Source organism: Triturus cristatus, chromosome 1_2, assembly GCF_964204655.1.
Source record: "Triturus cristatus chromosome 1_2, aTriCri1.1, whole genome shotgun sequence".
NCBI lineage: Eukaryota > Metazoa > Chordata > Amphibia > Caudata > Salamandridae > Triturus > Triturus cristatus.
The window spans coordinates 994,690,527-994,712,757 of NC_140580.1; the positions used below are offsets into that span (position 1 = coordinate 994,690,527).

The 22,231-nt window shown below is 43.7% G+C and overlaps 1 protein-coding gene across 1 annotated transcript in view; it reads left to right on the top strand.

The window, feature by feature from the left end:
- MAN1B1 (mannosidase alpha class 1B member 1) overlaps nt 1-22,231 on the top strand; it is a 313,998-nt gene that overhangs the window by 174,121 nt on the left and 117,646 nt on the right. The window contains exon 7 of the mRNA XM_085611248.1: nt 14,404-14,552. Within this exon, the coding sequence (XP_085467374.1) occupies nt 14,404-14,552 (149 nt within the window). The remainder of the gene's footprint in view (nt 1-14,403; nt 14,553-22,231) is intronic.

The following is a 22,231-nucleotide window of genomic DNA, read 5'->3' on the forward strand; positions in this document are numbered from 1 at the left end:
AAGAGCCTCACCAAGACCTGTCCTCATTTAGTTCCAGGTTTCACTGAGCTGGTAGAATACACATTTCTACAAACCAGCTTCCTCAAAGTCTGCAACACAATGAGTTCTTAAAAAATATAAACCTGCCAAGCAAGATCCAGTTTTTCTTAGGCAAGAACAGAAACTCAACTCGTAATAGTCTCTGCAAACCGTAAAAAACATCCTTCCACTACAGAAACTTCAGTATCTCCAAAAAGGGAAAGCAAAAAGATGGATGTAGTGTGCAGGAGAGTCTGTGGTTCTGCTGCTACAGCCCACAAAACCGGAGGTGCCCCTGCACTTCTTGTTAACATGATAGGCCTCTCTGAGAAACTTTACATACATTTGCAGTAGACTTGCCTAAATTCAGGGATTCCAAACGTCCTTTCGTTTATGCTTGTATGGTGATTGTCCAGTAATAGCACTGAAGCAGTAGAGCCCGAACTAAGTGAATAGGTAATTTGTTAACTTTCTCTGATTACGTGCATACCCCCTTTTCAGTAGTCTCTTTCCTCCCTCACCCAAACCGGCACCCCTATTAGATACAAGTGTATGCAGTACAATTGCTGGGTGTGTTGGCAAGTGTATGCTACAGAAGTGTCCGCGTCAATCTCCACTCCGCTTCTGAAAACTCTCTAGACCTGGTACTCTATTCTGAGACGCTGCTTTAGATTAGGCCCTGTTGGGTAACGTGCTCTTCAGACAACCAATATAACAAGGGGAACCCCTGAAAAGTAAATGTAGGCAGAGAAGCAGGGGAATACAGAAAATTCACGAAAAGGTGAACCTATCTGCCTGTATATTTAATATTTAAAAAATGTACACTGTATCATTTAATTGAGGACTGACACTTTAACTGAGCCTGCAGACATGCCATTAAACAAAAAAGAGAACATTTTTTCTTACATGTTATTTGTCATTTTTGTATAAATAAAAAGAGATTAGTTCGAATGCAGTAACATATTGGCAACATATGGGTAACTGCTGATGCTGTATGGTATTGATGTGAGCCCGAGAGTGTTGTGTGAATGATGCTGTTTGGGGCCTGTTTTTTGAGTTTGACCACTTCTGCTGCATACAAATCTTTTGGCACCTTAAAGCAAAATTACCCATATGTTGCCAATATGTTACTGCAGTCGAACTAATCTCTTTTTATTTATACAAAAATGACAAATAAAATTTAAGAAAAAATATTCACTTTTTTGTTTAATGGCATGTCTGCAGGCTCAGTTAAAGTGTCAGTCCTCAATTAAATGATAGTGTACATTTTTGAAATATACAGGCAGGGATAGGTTCACCTTTTTGTAACGTGCTCTTCAGCCCTAGTGTTTGGAGACTCTCCTCTGCTGCTAAAGCTTATGTTGTTCCTTTTTAGAGACGCAGGAGGGTCTACATCTTTACCTAGCTGTTTAGGAGCATTCCCAGAGCAATCTCTGGTTGGCTTGCTACCATCCTTAAATAAATCTAAATTGAGGAAGACCCAATTCCCACACAACTGCCAGTTGGTTTTCGGGAAGTGTCAAGTGAAAGTTAAATGGACTTGGTTTTCTGTATCCATTCTATTCGCTAGTGCTGCCTGCAGTACATTGCACTCTGGGGACACTTGATGGGATAGAAATAGAGCAAAGTAAAAAGTCTTGTATTATGAGCTTCCGGAACAGGCACAGGTGGCTCTCGAGTGCATCTTCAATATGTGCCAAAGCCACGCCTCCCTGCCAAATGCTCTCTTTCAGCCTCAGAGAAAAGGAGTGCCATTTAGAATAGGACCACAAGGTGGAGAACATATTACAGCCATGAAGGACACAAACATATTCCAGTAATGCAATTTTTTAGTTTGGCGTATATCGTATAAAAGGTGCATAAATAACTCTGTGCAATGAAAAGTTGCTGCATTCACAAAAAGAGTCACTAGACACAACGTTTTTTTTGTAATTTTTTTCAATATCTTTTTTTTTTTTTGGTGTTGTGTTTGTCATTATAAAATGCAGAGATTAAATGGTGAAACGCATATTCTGCCCCCAGACTTTGATCCACACATTGCTTGAGGTTCACTTGTCCTAAAAATCCTATTTATCAGATGTTGGTTTTTTGACCCCAATGTATAACTTGTGAGATCATCATCAGGACCACAAGCAATACCAAAAGCATCTGAAGCCACTGAAAATCAAAACTGAGAAAGAAAAGACAATACTGAAACGGGGGGGGTTTAAAAAGATGTCCAAAAGGTATAAATTGAGTAACTCTCATTCTTCTGAAAGGTCTACAAATATGTTGTGAAAATGGCTGCATTGAATGAAAGACATGTAACGAGTTAAAATGCCACCCCCACCCCGAAAAATCCCAAGAAAAGCAAATGTGGCAATAATGCTGCAAAAAATACTAGAGGCTTACCTTAAATTAATGCCTGTGAGAAATGTGTGGGCAGATTCCACTGGTTGCAGAAAAAAGGACTCGGTAACCATTCTTGATAGCTGGATGCAATCAAAATGTATGTTCTAATCACCATCGTAAAGGTTACATGTGGACAATGGGAAATATAAGGGGGGGAGCAAAACACTTACTCAAAACTTCCTCCACTAACTGCTCTAGGCGACTGACGCTAGGCGACAAGGTCGTTCCAGGACTTAGGAACAAGCAAATGCAGCATGGCTGAGAAAAAGCCGCTGTGCAGCTTCTTCACTGACGATAGGTGAAAAAAGAACCAGCGAAGACGTTCTAATGCCCACCTGACGGCTGAGCGCTTTAGCTCTCTTCATAACTAATAGAATCCTAATCACTCGGATGATGCAGGGGTCACAGAATTTCACGTTCACTAAAGGAAACGATATGCAGGAAAGGCACCAGGAATTTTAAAATGGCTGGTGCATGTCGCACTACACCACACCCCCAACAGAATAAACAAGAAATGGAAAAGAAGCCATTTAGAAACCTCTTTATCAGCATTGGCATAGCCAATAGGTCTTGCTTTTGGGACCTTATAAGTATTTAGTTATGCAGCACAATATCCTTGGTGCAACAACAGTAACTGTTGCATGGTTAAACACTTATAAGGCATCAAAGGCGAGACCTATTTCCTATGCCAATGCTTGTTTTCTACAAGGCAACAGTGTTTGCTGATTTCAGATAGTGCACCTTTGACGTGACAGGCACTTTTCCCTTCATATTTCTGTTCCACTAGAGCAAGTTTTCAGATTCATTTATTTACTATATACCACATTTCTACACTTAAAACTGCAATGTGGTTTTGCGTTTGTTTTACTTTGGTGAGAATATTTACAGTGCAGAACTAGGATTACAGGTTAGTTGCATTTCCTTCTTAGTCTTAATTTTTATAGATTGCCCCATAAATTACTTCTTAAAGTGTTGAAGATACCTCGTGTAACTGTGGTTCAAAAAGGACTTCCTGTTTTGTAGAAATTTAATGTAGTAGTTTTATGATGCTCTCATTGTATTAATGCATTTCTCCATTGGTAGTATGGGAAGAAAGTTGGCACACTGTCATTGGGGAACGAAAAACAAGTTGTGTTTTTTGTTAGTATAATTTGTTAATGATGAGCTTTTCTTTGCTCATGCTTATGGTTAAGTCCAGTAACAAAAACCTAATGTTGGATCCACTCGCACATAGCCCGATATTTGTCATCCAAGCTTGAGGAGCTAGGAAAGTACTGTGCATAAAAGCAAGACGTTTTTTCAGGAGAATATGCGAGTTCAAAACTGACATCCTCTTGTCCCATAAGAACTAATGAAGCAGCTGATCATAAGTATTCAGGAGTATGCAGATACTCATGATCCATGGGGCACACGACAGGTAACCTTAGTTTAAACAGGCAGAGATTAAGCCACACACACTTTTTCATTTCCCAGTAGTTAGAAATGTAGGAAACAACTTTGTAGTCTGCTCCAACACCACCCCACCACCTCTTCAAGTCTTGTGGAGAAACCGAGTGGTTAGGGGTGTTGAAAGCAGATTAGCATTCCAAAGCATCAAAAGTACTGTTGCTGACCTCCTGTCTATTATGTTGAAAATGGCCCACTCAATTTCCACTCAGCCTATTTATCTGCTCTTCTGTTCTCTCTAAAGCCATACTACCACTTATTATTTGTCACTTACTATTTGCTACTATTATTTGCTAATACTTTGCTACTACTGTTTTCAGAAAAATGTTATGTTGCCCATATTGAGTTGCAGTGTATCGGAGTCGGTTCTGAAAATAATGTACCTCAATGGAAATTTTCTTTTTAAGTTTGAACAATGACATTGTGTTGACCTTATAGTAGTTGGGGACAGCTTGGAGGTTACTCTGGCTAAAGTGGCTTTGAAGTATATCTTATGGGAATTGCTATTTAATAGTTTGTTTAAAATTTCTTTATTGAGATTTTGCACAACCAACAAAATAACATCAGCAGGACACAGTATGCATTCTGGTATCTCACAATGTGGGAAGTGATATAAGTAAGTACTGAACAACCCCACCAACACCACCCCTAAAGACCCCTCCTCCCCCTCCCCCCCCCCCTCCGCTCCCTGGAATCGCACCCTCTAGTTAAGCATTATCGCATCTCCCCCACCCTCGCTGGAATCACACCCTCCAGTAAGGCTATGTCTTGGAGCTTTTTATTTAATAGTTTAGAGCATGATTACTGTTTTGTATCAATCGTGAGAAAACATTTGGTAAGTGTTTTGAGATGCGTAATTGTGATATAAGCTCAATATTTTAGTAAATTGGATGAAGAAATTGATACTGGGGGGACAAGACAGTAGTAAATTGCCAATTTCATTCTTTTTTTTTTTTTTGAACATTTGCCTAGCAAAGCTTAATTTGTCGAAGACAAACATGAAAGTGCAACATTCAGATTACACGAGTGCAAGTAATGGTTTATGTTTCGTAACACGCAGAATGCGTCAGTGCAGTGTAAAAATAGCCGTTAACGTGAAGGGTTACTTGCGCTTTCCACATGAAAGTAGAATTTGCAGCCTTTTGAGACCCCTGAAGAAAGGTCTAATACAATCCGAAATGCATTGGGTGTAACTGACACTGCGATAACAAATGTGTTTGGTACTGCGCTGTCCTGGGAGGAACTTACCCGCGTGTTGCCACCATCACTGCTCTCCCTCCCGCCGCCGCAACAGGTCACCCAGCGGCCGCCGAGTGGAGGGAGACTACAACTCCCAGCCTGCTTCGCTCTCCTGCACCGCTGTTCCCGCGCCCGGAGGCGCTACAAAATCCCCAACAGGCTACGTGGAGCGGGTGCTGCGCTGTCCTGGGAGGAACTTACCCGCGTGTTGCCGCCATCACTGCTCTCCCTCCCGCCGCCGCAACAGGTCAACCAGCGGCCGCCGAGGGGAGGGAGACTACAACTCCCAGCCTGCTTCGCTCTCCTGCACCGCTGTTCTTGTGCCCGGAGGCGCTACAAATCCCCAACAGGCTCCGCGTCGCGCGGGTCGTACCGGGCGAAGCCCGGGCAAAGGGCGGGCCGTCTGTGGCTGTCCGAGGCTGGGCTGGGCTGGGCCACCCCCCCTAAACAGTGTCCGGGGGTTTGTTGGACTTTGATTTATCCACTTATGTGGTAAATATATGTGTTTTGTAGTTTTCGATCTAGTCAGCCAAATCGTATTTTTACTGTTATTGTTTAATTTTAAGAATTTGTTTTATTGGTAACTAGTTGTGATATTCACAAGGGAGATTTTGTGCTTATGCTCCCTGTGAATAAATTATGGAGAAACATTGTAAGCCCATCATCGCACGCCCAATGACTAGGCAATTAGCTACTTCGAACCCGCCCCTCCCGAGCCTCACAGCCATTGACAAAATGCTCCAGAAAACCATTGGGGTGGTGCCATCAGCTATTGAAAACACTGAGAGGCGGCTGTCAATCACCCCTGCCATTCCCCCTGCACCGTCTTTAGACGATTGTTCTGTAGACATAGTAACTCAGGATGAGGCGGATGCTATGTCGTTTATGTTGCCTTCTTTTACACATTTACCATGTGCCCAGATTCCACTTGATGAGAATGCGCCAGTAGAGGCTGCTCTGCTTACATCCTCCATGGTATCTCCAGTGGCACATAAACCGCTAGCACGGGCTAAGAAAAAGAAGCTCGCCAAAAAAACTGTTAAAATTACAACGCCTTCTTTATCTATTCCTGGTCATCCGGACACTGTTCCCCATCCAGTAACCTCGGGCCCGCCTGTGTGGGTTACCCATTTAATAATTGATTTACAGGCACACATAGAGCAGATCTCTGTCGACCAGGATCGACAGACTAGTAACACTGATTAATAATAAAGGTGTAGGGAAAACCCAGCTAAATTCTGCTCTACAAGATCCTGGTAGCTCGGGGGGTTTGGGAGCATCTGACGTGAATAGTAAAGTCACCCCACGGGTTTTTTGTATTTCTCAACAACCTACCATACAGGACCCAGTCCAGCTGCCCTCGTTGATGTCAACTCAACCCCCAAATGCTCCTGGTCCATCTACCTGTCTTAACCTGCCCCGAGTTGCTACTGCGGTACAAAAGGGGGTGGTGGTGATGGACGGAGCATCAGAACCAATCAAACACTCACACCCAGTCAACAGATCTGGGTTTGATCCATCACCGTTCTATAGCCCACTCTGCCACACCAGTTCAGACATGGCCATATGCAAATCAGTCTGACCCTGTGCCTCATGGGAACAGTCCAGCCCGAACTGCCAAGCCATGCCTTCCCTGGACCGGAAACAAGCTTCCTAGGACCGGTTTCTGGCATTTCAGCCGTCTTCAGCCAGGCTTGCTTGAATCCAGTGGCAAAGTGAGCAAGGGACTCACGTCTGAGCATACCCTGCCAACTTATGGCGAACAAAGCGGTACAAAAGGGGGTGGTGATGGACGGAGCATCAGAACCAATCAAACACTCACACCCAGTCAACAGATCTGGGTTTGATCCATCACCGTTCTTTAGCCCACTCTGCCACCCCAGTTCAGACATGGCCATATGCAAATCAGTCTGACCCTGTGCCTCATGGGAACAGTCCAGCCCAAACTGCCAAGCCATGCCTTCCCTGGACCGGAAACAAGCTACCTAGGACCGGTTTCTGGCATTTCAGCCGTCTTCAGCCAGGCTTGCTTGAATCCCGGGTTCACATACTTTTAATAGACCTGGGAATTGTTCAACAATTGATTATATTCTGGTGAATGTGGATTTTTGGGGCTATCTGGGAGCTTTCTCTGTCATCCCTAGGGTTGACAGTGATCACAATTTACTGACACTAGAACTAGCAGATAATATCTGTGGTCGTAGTGTTTCTAGGGGTTTAGTAACAACGAGCAGTGTGATTTTGGTTCTAGCGGCAGGTGGCAGACGCATTAGGTGGGCAAAAATTGAGACTGAAGAGGCTAAGTTGGCGGAATTATACCGCCATGTTGCCTGTTCTCTAGCAGAGGTCTCCCACCTCTTGAGTCTTAATGGAGATTCATCCCAGCATTATCTCCTGGGCCTGCAGTCCATTCACAATAAACTCCTTAGCTCCATGGCCGGTTATTTTTATAGTACTACCACACAGAGGTCTAGGATAATCAAGAACTATCACTGGTATAACAAAAGTTGTAGGTTGGCTAAGAGTGCTTTGATTAAGGAAGTAAAGTTGGGCACTCAGTCAAGCATTAGATTGGCGAGGGATAACTATAAAAACCTGATGAAGGAGGACTTGAGGTGGTCAAGTATTAAGCTAGCCCTTGAAGCCCGAGATTTCAGGGTATTCTGGAATCGTGTTCGAGCTGGTTCGGCAGGAAGTCCATCTGCAATTATTCCCAACCTTAGAGAAGAGGTGTGGCTAGAGCACTTTAAGCCCCTCTATTCGCTTAGTAATTCTGACTGTGGAATAGACCTAGCAACCCAAACAAATGCTATTGATATGGCTTATCCGGAACATGTGGACTCGGAGAGCCGAAACTGTACCCTTTTGGAAATCGAGCTGGCTCTCAGTAGTTTATCATTGGGGAAAGCTCCGGGCTTTGATAGGATCCCAGGTGACTTATATCGAAGTGAACAAAAAAATCTGGGCTCCTTACATTTGGGTTTACTTTAATGCTATTTTGCAGGGCCTCGAGATTCCCCAAACTTGGTTAGGAGCTGAAATTATACCTATCCATAAAAAATCTTCCCCCTGGACCCGGCTAACTATCGCCCTATAAGTTTGATAGATGTTCTACAGAAACTGTTTGCCCGCATGCTCTTAACAAGATTACAGAGTTGGATGGAGGAACATCAGATCTAACTTCTCTTCAAGCGGGCTTTCGAGCAAAAGTTTCCACTATCGACCAACTGTTTAGATTACAGTTGGTCTATTGGAGCTGGCAATTTATTTTTGATTTTCGTGGACCTTCGGTCTGCATTTGACATGGTTCAAAGGGAGAATCTCTGGGCGTTACTATTGGAGATGGGCGCCCCCCTTATTTGTGCCATCTATTTAAGCGTATGCATGATGGGAACATATGCAAGGGTGAGATACGGGAGAAGCGGGGAAATCTCGGGTCCATTCCCGGTTGAAAAGGGTGTGAGGCAGGGGTGTGTTTTGGCTCCAACTTTATTTTCTCTTTTCATCAATGGGTTGATAGATCATTTATTGTGTGCTAGTAATCTGGACTCCCCAAGGTTAGCGGGGCGAAAGATACCTGCCCTAATGTTCGCGGATGACACGCTTTTATTGTCAAAATCTTTTATGGGCATCCAGCGTACATTAGAGGCATTCTGCTCCTTTTGTAAACTAAGGAATCTGGAACTGAACCTATCCAAAACTAAATGTATGGTCTTCAGCTCTAGCCCAGCCAACTGTCCTCATCCTCAGATGGAAGGAATAGTGCTAGACCGAGTATCTACATTTTATTACCTGGGGGTAACTCTTAATGATGAAATGAAATGGGGGTCTCATTTGGCTAAGACCAATTTGAAGTTGACACAATCTGTGGGGGGTATTTTGAAGGTTTTTAATAACACTCCATCTAAATCCTTGGGCCCCCCCTATGGAAATCTATAAATCCCAAGCAAGATGGCGTGTGCTATATGGTGCAGAGCTCTGGGGCCATTGTAGCATTGCCCCTCTAACTCTAACTGAGAACAGTTTTATTAGGCGGCTTTTAAAATTACCCATGAGTACCCCCTTAAACCCCCTGAGATGGGATTTAGGTCTGGTTCCTATTGATGAGACTGCCCCAAATCGTCCACTCCTGTACTGGAGACGTCTTTTGTCAACACCTGAGCTTGTGAGCTATAGGCAGGACCTTGGTGATCTCTTGTCAAGAGGGAATACGGGGAAAATCCCATGGCTAATGCACATTAAGAACCTGTGTTATGCCTTAGGTAAGGGGGACCTGTGGACGTCACCAGAGGAGTCTTGTGTTTTACAGACCAAGAAATCATTGTGTGCGGCTCTTCAGCATTATCGAATGGAAATATTACTAAATTCTTCCTTGGGTAGGCTTACTATCACCTTTTTGGATATCAAGATCAGTCCCCATTTTGAATTTTTTTGGGATGTTATCCAGCCTCCATTGGCCAAGAAATTATATATCCAGTTCAGACATGGTTCTCTTCCTCTGAGGGCTTTAACCCATAGGTGGTCCAGCGCGCCCTGTCCAACGAGTTTTTGTCCAGAGTGTGTTGATACTTGCGAGACAGAGTTGCATGTTGTGCTCTTTTGCCCTCTCTACATCAAGGCAAGAGCAAAATGGATTATCCAACTCTGTAAATCTAGGGGTCTCAGGGATTATCAGGAGGTATTTAGAATCCTCAAATATGATACTACCCCCATGATAGTGTTTGCGATGGCTAGATTCCTCCTTTCCATGTGGTATTCAAGGTGTAAAAAATTGAAAATCGATAGACCATAATCTGCTCTTACTGAGGTGAATTTAGCATTGTAGCGAAAGTGCTTTTAGGTATGAGATTTGTCTAAGGATGGGATGTTGTTCTGTGTGTCTACATCTTCATTGATATCACTTTGTCTTTTTAATAATGTATTCAATTGTGTTCTAAATGTTCATCTAATTTTTATAACATGTTCTTAATTCTTGATGGATTGTATTACATGCAAATGTTAATCTTCTATTAATTTTATTGTAAATATGTATTTGTCTTTTTATGGTATTATACCGAAATAAAAGTTTTTGACTGACTGACTGGTTTATGTTTATTGCACCCTCCATACGGGTACAGTGCTCTCTATACAATATCAGGATACTACACATGCACTGGCGACCCTTTATACGCAACAACCTTGTGTGAAATGGCATTGTAAAAGCATGCATTGCTGCTCATGACATGGCAAGTGGTATCATAAATGCATGGTGACCGGTTACGTTTCTGGATTAGACTGTATTTTGTGCCCCTTTATAGACCAGCAAATTATTGATGATTTTTTAGATTTCCGAGAGCATCACACTCGTTTGGGAGAGATGCAAAGGTTAGTTAAATTGCTAAAATGGCGCAGAGGGCAGGAACGTGTGTTTGGGCTCGGTCATATGAATGTGGCCTTCTAAAGACTATGTAATGGCTGCATTTGGAAAATTATCAGGACTCTTTCGAAAGAACTGATAATCATTCGGTCACCCTGCTTGTCCTTTTATGTGTTACTGCACTATTTTCCAACTTTGCTGACGTCTCAGAACTTGATCACTTCCAAGAGCACTATGTTGAGCTTCGGACTCTATAGGAAAAATCCTGGATCATCCTTTTATGAAGTGGGTCTGTTACCTTCTTTTGAGGGCTAGGGAATATTTTTCCTGACACTCTTGATTCCCTCTCTTTCACTGCATGCAATTTCCCTACACCTTTTAGATGTGAGATGCCCTATACCAATCAAGACGATATAATCTTTTAGTCAGTCCTCTTTTTTACCCGAAATTTCCTGGACCTTCCTTAAGTGTGTCATTGTTAGTTGCTGTATATTTTTTTTTATTTGCTTGTTTTTGTTGCCCTTTTTTGGGATCTTCTGAGTGATGGGGGGAGAGGCACTACTAGATCGCATTCCTTTTTCCTCTCCCATCATTTTGATGTCTTACATTTTTCTTTGAGTTTGTGGGTGGTATTTGCATTTTTTATGAATTAACAGCTTTTTAAGAATGGTGTTAGCCTAGATCATGTGATTTTCATAAAACATATCGTATACTTGCTCATCGAGGCTTTCACACCGTTATCTTCATCCATTAGTCTCTTGTTGTGTCATTCACATTTTTCTTCCACCCTCTACAAGCATACAGCTTGGTGCAGTGGGCCACCCTTCCTCAGCCATTGGCTAACTTCAATGTGAGTGCATTCTGTTCTTTCACAAGGCACACATCGACCTGCAGCGTATTGCGGTCTTTGCTTTTTGAAACCCAAAAACATGACAAAACACGAATTGACAAAGCCAGAACTACTGACTTTGCCAATGCTTGTTGCAGCTTTGGTGCTGTGTTCCCCTACGCCGGCCCCTGATGATTTGAGGAATAAAAGGTTTTTTTGGGCATTTTTCATGGCAAATTGGTTATTTTTTGTGCTGAACAAACAAACCATCATGTACTAAATCATTTAATAAAGCAATTTAATTTTGTGGTGGTGTAATCACTGAATATGTAAACGTTCCAGTCTGGCAGTAGGGAAAGAAAGTGTTTAGCTTTTCTTGTGTAGATTTTCGTCTAACATTGTCGTTATTTTTCACTAAATCACAGTGTGTTGCCGTTTCCCCAATTGGTCCTACATGCTTTAACGAGGATAACGTTTTCCCAGTTGCATTTGCCTCAAACATCAACCTGTAGTTTTAGGCATCTCCTTCTATCATCAAGCGGACCCAAGAGAGATACTGCAATGCACCTTAAGGAGGGCAGGATACAAATTAGCATTACCATCCTTTGCTCTCTGTGCTGAACCATATGGTCAGTTCAGAGAACCTGAACAGCACGAGAACCTGTAAAGGCAAGACCTTGAAGAAATTTAAGTCATAATCTTGTTAGGAAGTGACTTAATGAGTCCCACAGATCTCATTACTAGATTCCTGATATTCTATTTTTCCTTAGCCACTTTCACAGAGGTTCATGAGGGTCCTCTTTCTGTGTGCTGGAAAAAAGTTCTAAAATCGCCCTGGAAGTCGTTGTATGTTTTTTACTGTCATCACGATGATTGGAAATCTAATACTGGTGGCTCACAGGAGCTTAATTGTTATATACTCTTTGGCGTCACCACTGATGAACACTAAAGCTAGATACGACAAATTCACCCAACTGCCTTCTTTGGCAAGTTCTAACATTCCCATGCGGCACACTCTTATCATGTAATCTTTTAGCTAAGTAGCTCCTGTTGTTTTCAGACTACTCGTCGAACTGCAGGCCATGTCACTTCATCACATTCCATCAGTGAGTCCAAGGAGTTGACAAAGGGAGCACTAAGGTGAATGAAAGCTCTGTATCTGTCTTTGGTTTGAACTGGTAGAATCTGAAAGAAACCATCTGTTCCATCAAGGTTTCAATTCAGTAGATCCAGACATGGGCGTCCGCAGAATTTTTTTCTGGGGGTGGGGGGGCAAAATGTTAACATCATCACCATCCTCCGACATGATGTGTGCCAGGTGGGGCACAAGAAACACTGGAGCGCAGGAGGAGCCACGGGGAGCAGGAAGCAGGCCGCATGTGTTCTCATACACCATAGGGTTGTTGTGCCACAGCCATATTTCTTTTGTGGTACCCCAAAATCCATACCTGCCCTGGTCCCTAAAATTACCCCCTAGCACCCCAAAACCCATACCCACCCTGAACCCTAAAATTACGCCCCTAGCACCCCCAAAACCCATACCCACCCTGAACCCTAAAATTACCCCCTACCACCCCAAAACCCATACCCAACCTGAACCCTAAAATTACCCCTGCCCCCCAAAACTCATACCCGCCCTGAACACTAAAATTACCCTCCTGGCACCATAAAACCCATACCCGCCCTGACCCCTAAAATTGTCCTCCTGGCACCCCAAAATCCATACCCGCCCTGAACCCTAAAATGTCCCCCCTTGCACCCCGAAACCCATACCCACCCTAAAATTATCCCCCTGGCACCCCAATCCCCAATCCCTAACCCAACCTGAACCTTAAAATTACTCCCTGGCACCCTAAAACCCACACCCACCCTGAACCCTAAAGTTACCCCCTGGCACCCCAAAAGCTTAACACTACATTCTGATTGTGTATTGCTCCGTCTCCCTGCTCAGGAGGATCTGCTGGTCCGGATCTGCTCGCTCTGGTCCGGTTCTGCTCGCCCTTCTCTGGAGCTGTTCTGCCTGCCCTGTCCCTCTTCCGTACCCATCGTGCCTGCCTCCGTGCACACTGCCTGCACCTACTCTGTCTGGCCTGGTTCTTTCTCCTTTGGACCCGCTGTCTTCACTTGCGGAGTTAGGATACAGGTCTCACTTCTCTGAAGCTGCTCTCCCTCACCCCCCCTCCACTTGCACTCTCATCTTCCTTTCTCCCTACTTCTCGGTCTCTCTTTCCCCACTGCTTCTCTCTCTTTCTCTCCCCCCTCTTCTTCCACTCTCACCCCCCACCGTATCCGTCTCCCTGAACCCCACCAAGTCTTCCTCTGTTCCCCCTCTCTCTTCCTCCTCCTCATGTCGGTGATAGGGAGCCCGGGGCCCTCTCTGAAAATGCGAGCTGGAGCTGATGTTAAGTGTGAAAGCACCAAGGTGTGAACCGGGAGAAGAGGTGGGGAAGGGGGTGGGCGGCAGGTAGAGGGTCAAAGGGGGCACTGGCTCTCAGAGAGGTGAGAAGGGGTGGGGAGCAGCCTGAGGGCAAAAACACCAGAGCAAGAGGCAGACGCTCCGCGAGGAGCCTGGTGTTGTAAAATGAAGAAACGCCCACTTCTTAGCACAACAAAGCAGCCGAAGGGCGCCTTTCACTAGAGCCAAGAACCAGACCCATTGTGAACAAACAGCAGCCACTTGAGAAACCAGCGGTGTCATGAAAACAACAAAGGACAGAGACTGACGACTGCCGCCGAAACCTGGACGTACAACTTACACCTTCAACAAAAGGCAATTCCTGATGCAAGTACCACACGCCAGAACACTATAAATGTCCCATCAATGCACACCTGAGAGTGAATAAAAGATGAGCAGCAAACTAAGGCAGTGACTGACAGACACTAGGCATTGGCGTCCGCAGGGGGGCAAGGAGGGGCACTCCGGGGGGGGGGGGGGTTAAGCGCCCCTCCTTGCCCCCCTCTGCGGACGCCCATGGCTCCAGATCCGATCAAATGTCACTCACTCGGGGGGGGGGGGGGGGGAGGAATCAAGATTTGTATGATCTTTTTCGCTGTGTAGTCCATATTGTGATATTTCTGAGAAAGTTTATTAAGATTTCTACTGCTTTTTATTTTGCCCGCACAGAATTCAATGAAGCCAAGAAGTGGGTCACGACTAATCTGTCTTTCGATAAGAATGTGGACGTCAATCTGTTTGAGAGTACTATTCGCATCCTTGGCGGACTACTGAGCACTTACCATCTCTCAGGAGACAGCCTCTTCCTCGATAAAGCAGTAAGTGGTGGCTTTAGGCTCCCTAGCTCGGAAGATCACAATGTCAGTTGTGAACAAAAGTTGATTAAAATCAGATGTCCCTGGCTCAGAAAGCTGCACATAATGCCGTTTTTATTATTATGAATATATTTTTTGTATTTGAATCCATTGGTATGTGTCATTCCAGGATTGGCATCCCATTAACAAAGAGTTAACTGACTTGTAAAATACGTATTGAGTGGTGGCTGTTTGTGGGCACGGGGAGTAAGAGTGTTGTTAGTCTACACACTTAAGATTTGCAAGGTCTACATCTTGATTCACGATTTCCTAAATGCAAAAGATACAGTGAAGAATATCTTTTACTGTTTTGTTGTGTCTATATCTATAACAGAAATGTAAATTATTCTGCAGCATATTCACTAACATTTTAAGATAGTGCTAGTTTTCGTTACTTTTGGTACAATCAAATTTTATCATTTTCAAGATGATCAGTAACCACACAATCAACAGTCTGGCAGCATAGTACATATGTATCACTTCAATGGCGCAGACTAAAGTCTTAATAAAATCAGTTTGATTAGACTAGACCATAATATGCCCACCATTTCCCCATACCATCTTATGTTTCTGAAGACAGCCCCTGGAGATTTAGATCATTTGGTCTATTTTTGTGCACTAATCCATCGCCGGACACCAGCTTGCCAAGGTTGGAGGGGATATAAAGTTCAAATGTTTAGCAGTCTTTCTTTTGGCAAGAACTGTTCCAAAACCCTGTAGGATGCAATCTCCTCCCGCCCCCCCCCCCCCCCCCAGCCCCCAACAAATAATCCTCCACTATACCCAACAGTGCAATGGGTGGAGATGGTTGTACCGGTTACCTAATTACCCTAGTGAATGAGGAAAACGCTTCCTACCAATATTGCATAATGAGGGGTCCCACATGACATTAAAGATATGAGCCCGCCCGTCATGGGAGCAACAGCAGACCGGTGCGGCCAGTTTGTTGGCCTGCATAATCTTACAGCTGTTGTACAATCCATGTGGAGGTACTTGTGCTGCTGAGTTGGAGTCTAGAGTGAATGACCAGTACCCTGTGAGACATGCAAGAGTCTCTATAGTCCAAGTCCAAAGAGCCCAGCCAGGCCTCCCAATGTAACCTTAAAGTTATAGGTGGAGCTGGTGAATTAATCACGACGATCGTAAAAACCCGAGAGATACCGCCTTTACCCATAGGGCCCATAAGAATCTTTGCTCCAAGAGGATTGAAGTCTGGTATGTCACAAAGAACTGTCAGATGGGAATAAAGTGCATGATGTAATAGCAGCCGAATTTCGATTTATGTAAAGTAAAAAGTACTCAGTTTGAAGGTCTTGGAAGGATTTTAGATGGGAGCCACCGTAGAGATGCCAATAAATTCCCATGTCTCAAATCCTTTGAAGGATGCTTATTGATGCAGCCAACTGCCTCTCCAAAGGTGAGTTTTGCGGGTAATTCTATGATTCCATCCAATCCATCTCAGTGCGGATCGCCATGTCAAGAGAACCACTCTGATGATATCTGGGAGGGAGGGAGTGAGGGATAGGGTCTCCATAAAGCAGACAAAATATATTGTTTGGTGCTATCAGCACCACCTCTAGACAGAAAGCGGGATTGTGCTATCCACTGCTTGTCCAATCAGTCAGTAACAACTTTATTCGATCTAAATAAATTGGACCGTAAAAGTAAAATACAAAAATATGTTAAAAATACGGTTGATATGTTTTCATTTTGACCATACATTTTAAAATCAATTCCTTTTAATAATCATCATGCCCTGAGGCCCCCCAGTAATAGCCAACACAGTTTTTGGAAATACATTTTAAAATCAATTCATGTGGATGGTCTTCAGGCTATGACACCCCCATCTATAACATTCGCACAACAAAATTACATATTCAGAGAATTAAAACAGAAGAAAGCTATAGGGTAAGGGATGCAAAAACCTCGCCTAAGGGTCTGCTGTGCAATCCTACCCAAATACTTGATAGTTTAATACATTCCACGATTCTGTTTTCTAATAACAATTCCTTGAATTACATTTTTGGGGGTATGTTTTATAGAAATTATAAAAACGAAATAATGATGCATCATAAATCAATTAATTGGTTATGCGCTTTAAATAATAATCGTAACAACAATAACATTTTCTTTCTAGCGTAAAAACTGGCCATCAAGAAACTTTACATTCTACAGCAAATCTCAGCGTAGGCAATGATTGTAAAAAGAGATAAGCAGGGGGACATTGTGTAAACTGTAATAACTTTAAAAATGATAAAATGCAATGCTTCCTCCACTTGTTATAACATTTGCAAAAAAGTTCAAAATGCATGCTTTTCTGTTCCATCGTACTATAACAAGGGCATTTACTTAGATTTGAGGACCAATCATTTGTTGTAGGGAAACTAACCAGGTGATGGAAAGTGTCCATTCTGAAACGAGTGAGGACAAATCTGTGCCTAGGGCTAGATACAATTTCCAAATATGGTTGCATATCGTAGGTAGTTAATATAAGTTTTGTTTTTTTTAAAAGGGGACTTGGGTAATTCATCTTGTCCAATCATTCACCATCAACAGTTGTGATGCCCAGTAGTACAGTTGGCTGTCCGCCATACCCATGCGCCAGTGTCTGCCCATTGGACATATTTACCAAAGGCCAATCTAGATGCTTAGCCGCAAGAATAAACACATTTTAGTAAACACTGTCTGGAACCAGGTTCGAGGCACAGACGTGGAAAAAGTCTGGAGGATGTACAGTATTTGTGACAACATTATCTTTTTAAATAGTGCTATTCTACTCAGACCTTTAAGTGGAAGTTTGACCCATGTAGTAAGATCTGCCCTAAGTTTATTCATAAAACAGTTCCAATTCAGGCTCCTAGTTAGGTTATGTTCCAGAGCTATGTAATCTCCTAAGTATTGAAAACTAAGTTTGCTGACCCGCGGCAATGTCTGCTAGTCCGCGACCTTGTAGTGGAACCAGAAGGGATTTGGACTTGGAGAGGAATAGAACATCAGCTGCATAAAGTGCTTTGCGGCTCTCCGCTGCTACCCGACAGTTGAATCCCTAAATCTAGTTGTCACACCTGATCCATATCGCTAAGGCTTCTATAGCCAAGGCAAGAAGAATGGGAGCTAGTGGGCACCCCAGTTGGATGCCTTGATTAAGAATGGAGAGGAATGGGTGCCACTGACCTAAACATGACCACGCAGGTGTTAGTAAAGAACCCCGACGTTTGACTGGAACCCAGGCCCAAACCTCATTTTCTTAGTACTTTCTCCAAAAACAACAAGTCAACCAAATCTATAAGCATTAGTGCAGCAGAGACTTTAGGCTGGAAAGGCATGCAGGGGCTATTAGGACTCTTCGAAAACCGCTTCTGGTGCTGCGTTGTGGCATAAAATCACATTGGTCAGGGTGGACCAAGTGTGGTGGCAATCTTAGGAATCGGTTTGCTAGGACCTCAACATAAATCTTGAGCTCTGTATTAATGAGATGCATCAGCCGATAGGACACACAGCTTTTAGGGGGGTGACCTGATTTCTGTATCACTTCAATAGTTGCGAGTTCAAGGTCCTGGGAAATTGTACATTTGTAATCTCTTCTTGCCACACGTCCTGAAGGGGCATTATTAGGAGCGCCTGGAACCGGCGATAGCATTTAACTGGGCAAACCGCTGGGCTTGAAGTTTTACCAGAGTTCATATCTTTGAGAGCAAGTGTGTTTTCATCCTGCGTGAGAGGTTGATTAAGCGCAAGATGATTGCTTGAGCAGAGCTGCTGTAGGGGAAGATCCCTAATAAGCAACAGAGACTTCCTGCAGGGGGCACTCAAATGCAGCATACAGTGAGTGGCAAATCTTTCAAATTCAGCTGCAATATCTGTTGGCCTAGACAGTCTTTCCCCGGTCTTCTACCATGGACAAAATAAATTGGGAGGCTTTGTATTTCGTTGCTAGCCAGTATAATAATTTGACAAATTTATCACCCCACCCAGCCTTTGCGGTCCTCCTTGACAGACAGTTGTCGGACAGACGCCTTCTCTATAGCCATGCGGGGCTGCACCTGTTCAGTTGGATGACCCTTGGTATCGTGCTCTAAGGCCATAATGCTGGCCTCCAAGTCTGTTATCTGTTGATATTTCTCCCTCTCTTTACCCCTTAAATAGGATCTAGCTATTTTCCATAGCTTGGCTTTTCTGGCTGTTCACAGTGTACCAGATGAGACTACTGTCTTTATTGAGCTTAAAGTAGGATTTAAGTTCACGGGCAAGAAAATGTGTGTATTGTTTATTTGTTGGCCACCATGTGTTGAGTATCCAGATCGGGCAAGGCCCTTCTCCAAAAGAGCCGTAAAAGTGTTACAGGGGCATGAGTGGTGATATTCTGAGCTAAAATAAGGGAGCCAGACATCTGGACCAAATCGGCGGCAGGAAGTAGTAGGTCAATACGAGACATAGTTTTATGTGCAGCTGACAAAATGGGTATATGACCCAGAATGGGGAGACGTATCCTTATGCGTCACAAAGGCCCAAGCCATCGCCTCAATTCTATATTCCCCTTTTATGACCACCTCCCGACCACCGGTGCCCTGTAGAGTCAACCTTTGGATTCAGACCGCCATTAAAGATGCCCCATATTATTGTGACTCCCTGGAGTAAATGCCGTACCACATTTTTAAGCCACTCTAGTGTGACCTTAACCAAGCAAGGAGGAACACTGGGAAGATGGTAGGGGCAGCCTTCAAGAGAACCTTCAACCACAATGTAACTGCCCAGAAAGTCTGGCGTCACCTGGGGGACAACCAGAGGGAATCGCCTATGAAAGAGGATCAGTGTGCCCGGCAGGGTACACCCTATGATTCCCATACTAAGCTACATGGGAGCATTTGTTGCTTAATAAATGGGTTTCTTGTATCAGTAAGACAGCTGGGGCGTGGTATTTTGAGAAGCAGAGGACTTATCCTCACTTAACCCGGTCATTTAGACAATTGAAATACCAGGTCATGATTGGGAACTCATACATGGCATCAAGTGTTCATTGTGGGCTCATATGACAATGATTCATGGTCCAATGGGGTTTGTGATGTCTGTCTGTGGAATGTCAAAGTCACAGATGTTGTGTTGTGTAGGAACGTCTTAAAAACAAAACAATCCACGCAAGTAAACTTACAGCCCAAGTGAGCTAACACATGTAACCCCCCCCCTCCCCCCCCCCCCCCCACTCCGACAACCCTACTCTCCACACTTCCTCCCAGAAGCATCTGACACCCTCCCAATAAAAACTAGATGCGTGTTCCACTAGAGTTTTCCGGTGTAACCTGCGCCAGAGCATCGTTACTAAGGATATATTGGTGCTGAGGACTGATATCCTCAGAGTCCGAGAAGGCTCTGTCCTCATAATCCTTTGCCGTCATCTGCGGGAACTTAGCTCTCCATCCGGCCCGAGACTTTTTGTGAGTCTGATAATCTCGAAGGGAAAGTTTGACTGCTTCCGATAAGTCGTTGCTCCGTCACCCAGTCCCATGCATCTTCGAGTGTATCCAAGAAAAAGGACTGGAATCATGAATCACTTTAAGTTTTGCTGGGTACATGTGTTTAAGTTTGAGAGCCTTGAATTTCTGCTTAACTTTGCCATATGATTTCAGCAACTTTTGTACTTGCCGAGTATAGTCAGGGAAAATCAATATCCAATGCGATTGAACGAAAAGCTCCTTCACTCTGCAAACTTCCTGAATAATCATGTCTCTGTCTTTATAGTTTAGTGTCTGCGCTATAAGGGGGTGTCGAGAGGGCCCAGGGGGAGGTTTCTGTGTCAGGGACCGATTGGCACGGTCAGTGGTAAAGCAGATTGAGACCCAGCCCGTAGGCATCTATGATGTGATCCATTGCTTGAGGAAGATGCCAAGAGCACGGCCCTTCACTACTGCAGGCAATTCAAAAAATCAAAGATTGAAACGTTGTGCCCTATTTTCGGCACCTTCCACATGATTCTCCAAAGCCTTTGAGGTTGCTGAGAGACCATGGATGTAAGTTCTGCCCTGTATCTTCATTGGCAGTAGGCCCCAGCTTTCTTGCACCTCTGGGTCGTTATAGGGGGCAGCACGAGCAGCTGAAGGCTAAACCGTGATGCCAGTTGGAACATGTTTGGGGATGTGTGCGCAATTGACCATAGGATTCGGCAGTCCCCATAGCAAGTAATGCGAGAGATAGTATTAGTCTTAAATGGCACAGGGCGCCACCTCACAGCTTCTCGCCTGGCGGCCCACCCAGCTTAGGACATCACAAGCAGCACTAGAATGAGACACTGTAAGAATTTGGGTTATTGGTTAAGGGAGTGGAAGTCCCACTTGGGCAACAATCACAGTCCTTTCCAGGGTGAGCACAAAAGTCACTAAATTAACCTGTGCTTAACCCTCTGGTAGCTCCGCAAAAAAGTAGTCAGACTTAACTTCGAGGAATGATGTAGAGTATTTTTGCAGCACTCAGCCAGTAATAAAGTGAAAACACAAGAACAATCCCAAAGCAAATTCAATCCAGTCAGTAAAACTGGAGTAATTAATTTTGAAATGTATTAATGCAAAATAGTGCCTAAAAGATCAAAGCACAAACCGCAGGTATCTGGTTGTGCGAGACCAGGGCAAAGACAAAAGTTAAGGCTGGCCACTATGAAGCGCTGGTCAGACATAAAAGGTAGCTTGGGCTCATTTCGGCTTACCTTTGTACTCAGATGAAATTTTTAAGAACAGTTTCTGAGAAGGTAGAGTACAGCAATTATCTTCTGAAAGATGCCCATCCTTGTCATGACAAAAGGCCTGCCACTGTGCAGCAACATGCGTGTAGCATTTGTTGATACTTTTGATCCTTTTGAGCTAGAAACAATTTGTTTGGTTGAAATCTGCAAATTTTGTAGATGTTCGATTATGTGGCAAGTGCAATAAATCCATAGTTAGGCAGAAAACACCGCAGCCACACAATCCCATAATTTCAACGACCTTAACTATGACTATCAGCCATTCCTCCTTTTTCAGCTAATAGCATATTGCATTGTGGGGCTTGTATTTTTGCCTTAACACTTTACATTCTGAAGCTTTGAACCCATAAATAAAGTGATGTTGGCCAAAATGCCAGAACTGCCTGAAAGTGTTATACATGACATGGTGCTACTTTTCAGGTATTTTTTTAAATGTTACAAAGTAATGTACTCAACTTCAAAATCGGCTTGTTTCATACATAAAACAAACTCTGTCCATTATTTTGTGAGGGTTATCTCTTTCATTCACATCACGTATTAGCAAGCCAAATTGTTTTTTCTTTTGTGTTGTGGAAAGTTTTATGCTGAGCTTCACAACACAAAATGGTACAAAATGGACAGTAGCAGAGCATCTTTTACTTATGTTAAAAATAAGTAAAGGGCATGTGGCTGTAGCAGAAGGAACATCACAAGATTCCCTCGCCCATACAGAACAGGGTCAACACAGGTACATAACATACTAATTAGGCAGGAAGAGAAATTAAAGGACTGGTGTACACTTTCCATAAACACACATAAACATACAACATGATCAACACGTGTATGAAAGAGCCAAACCTCTAATAGAATTACCATACATTCATGTACTCGTATAAGATGATGAAACCTACTAACTAGTGTATTTTGGTTCATC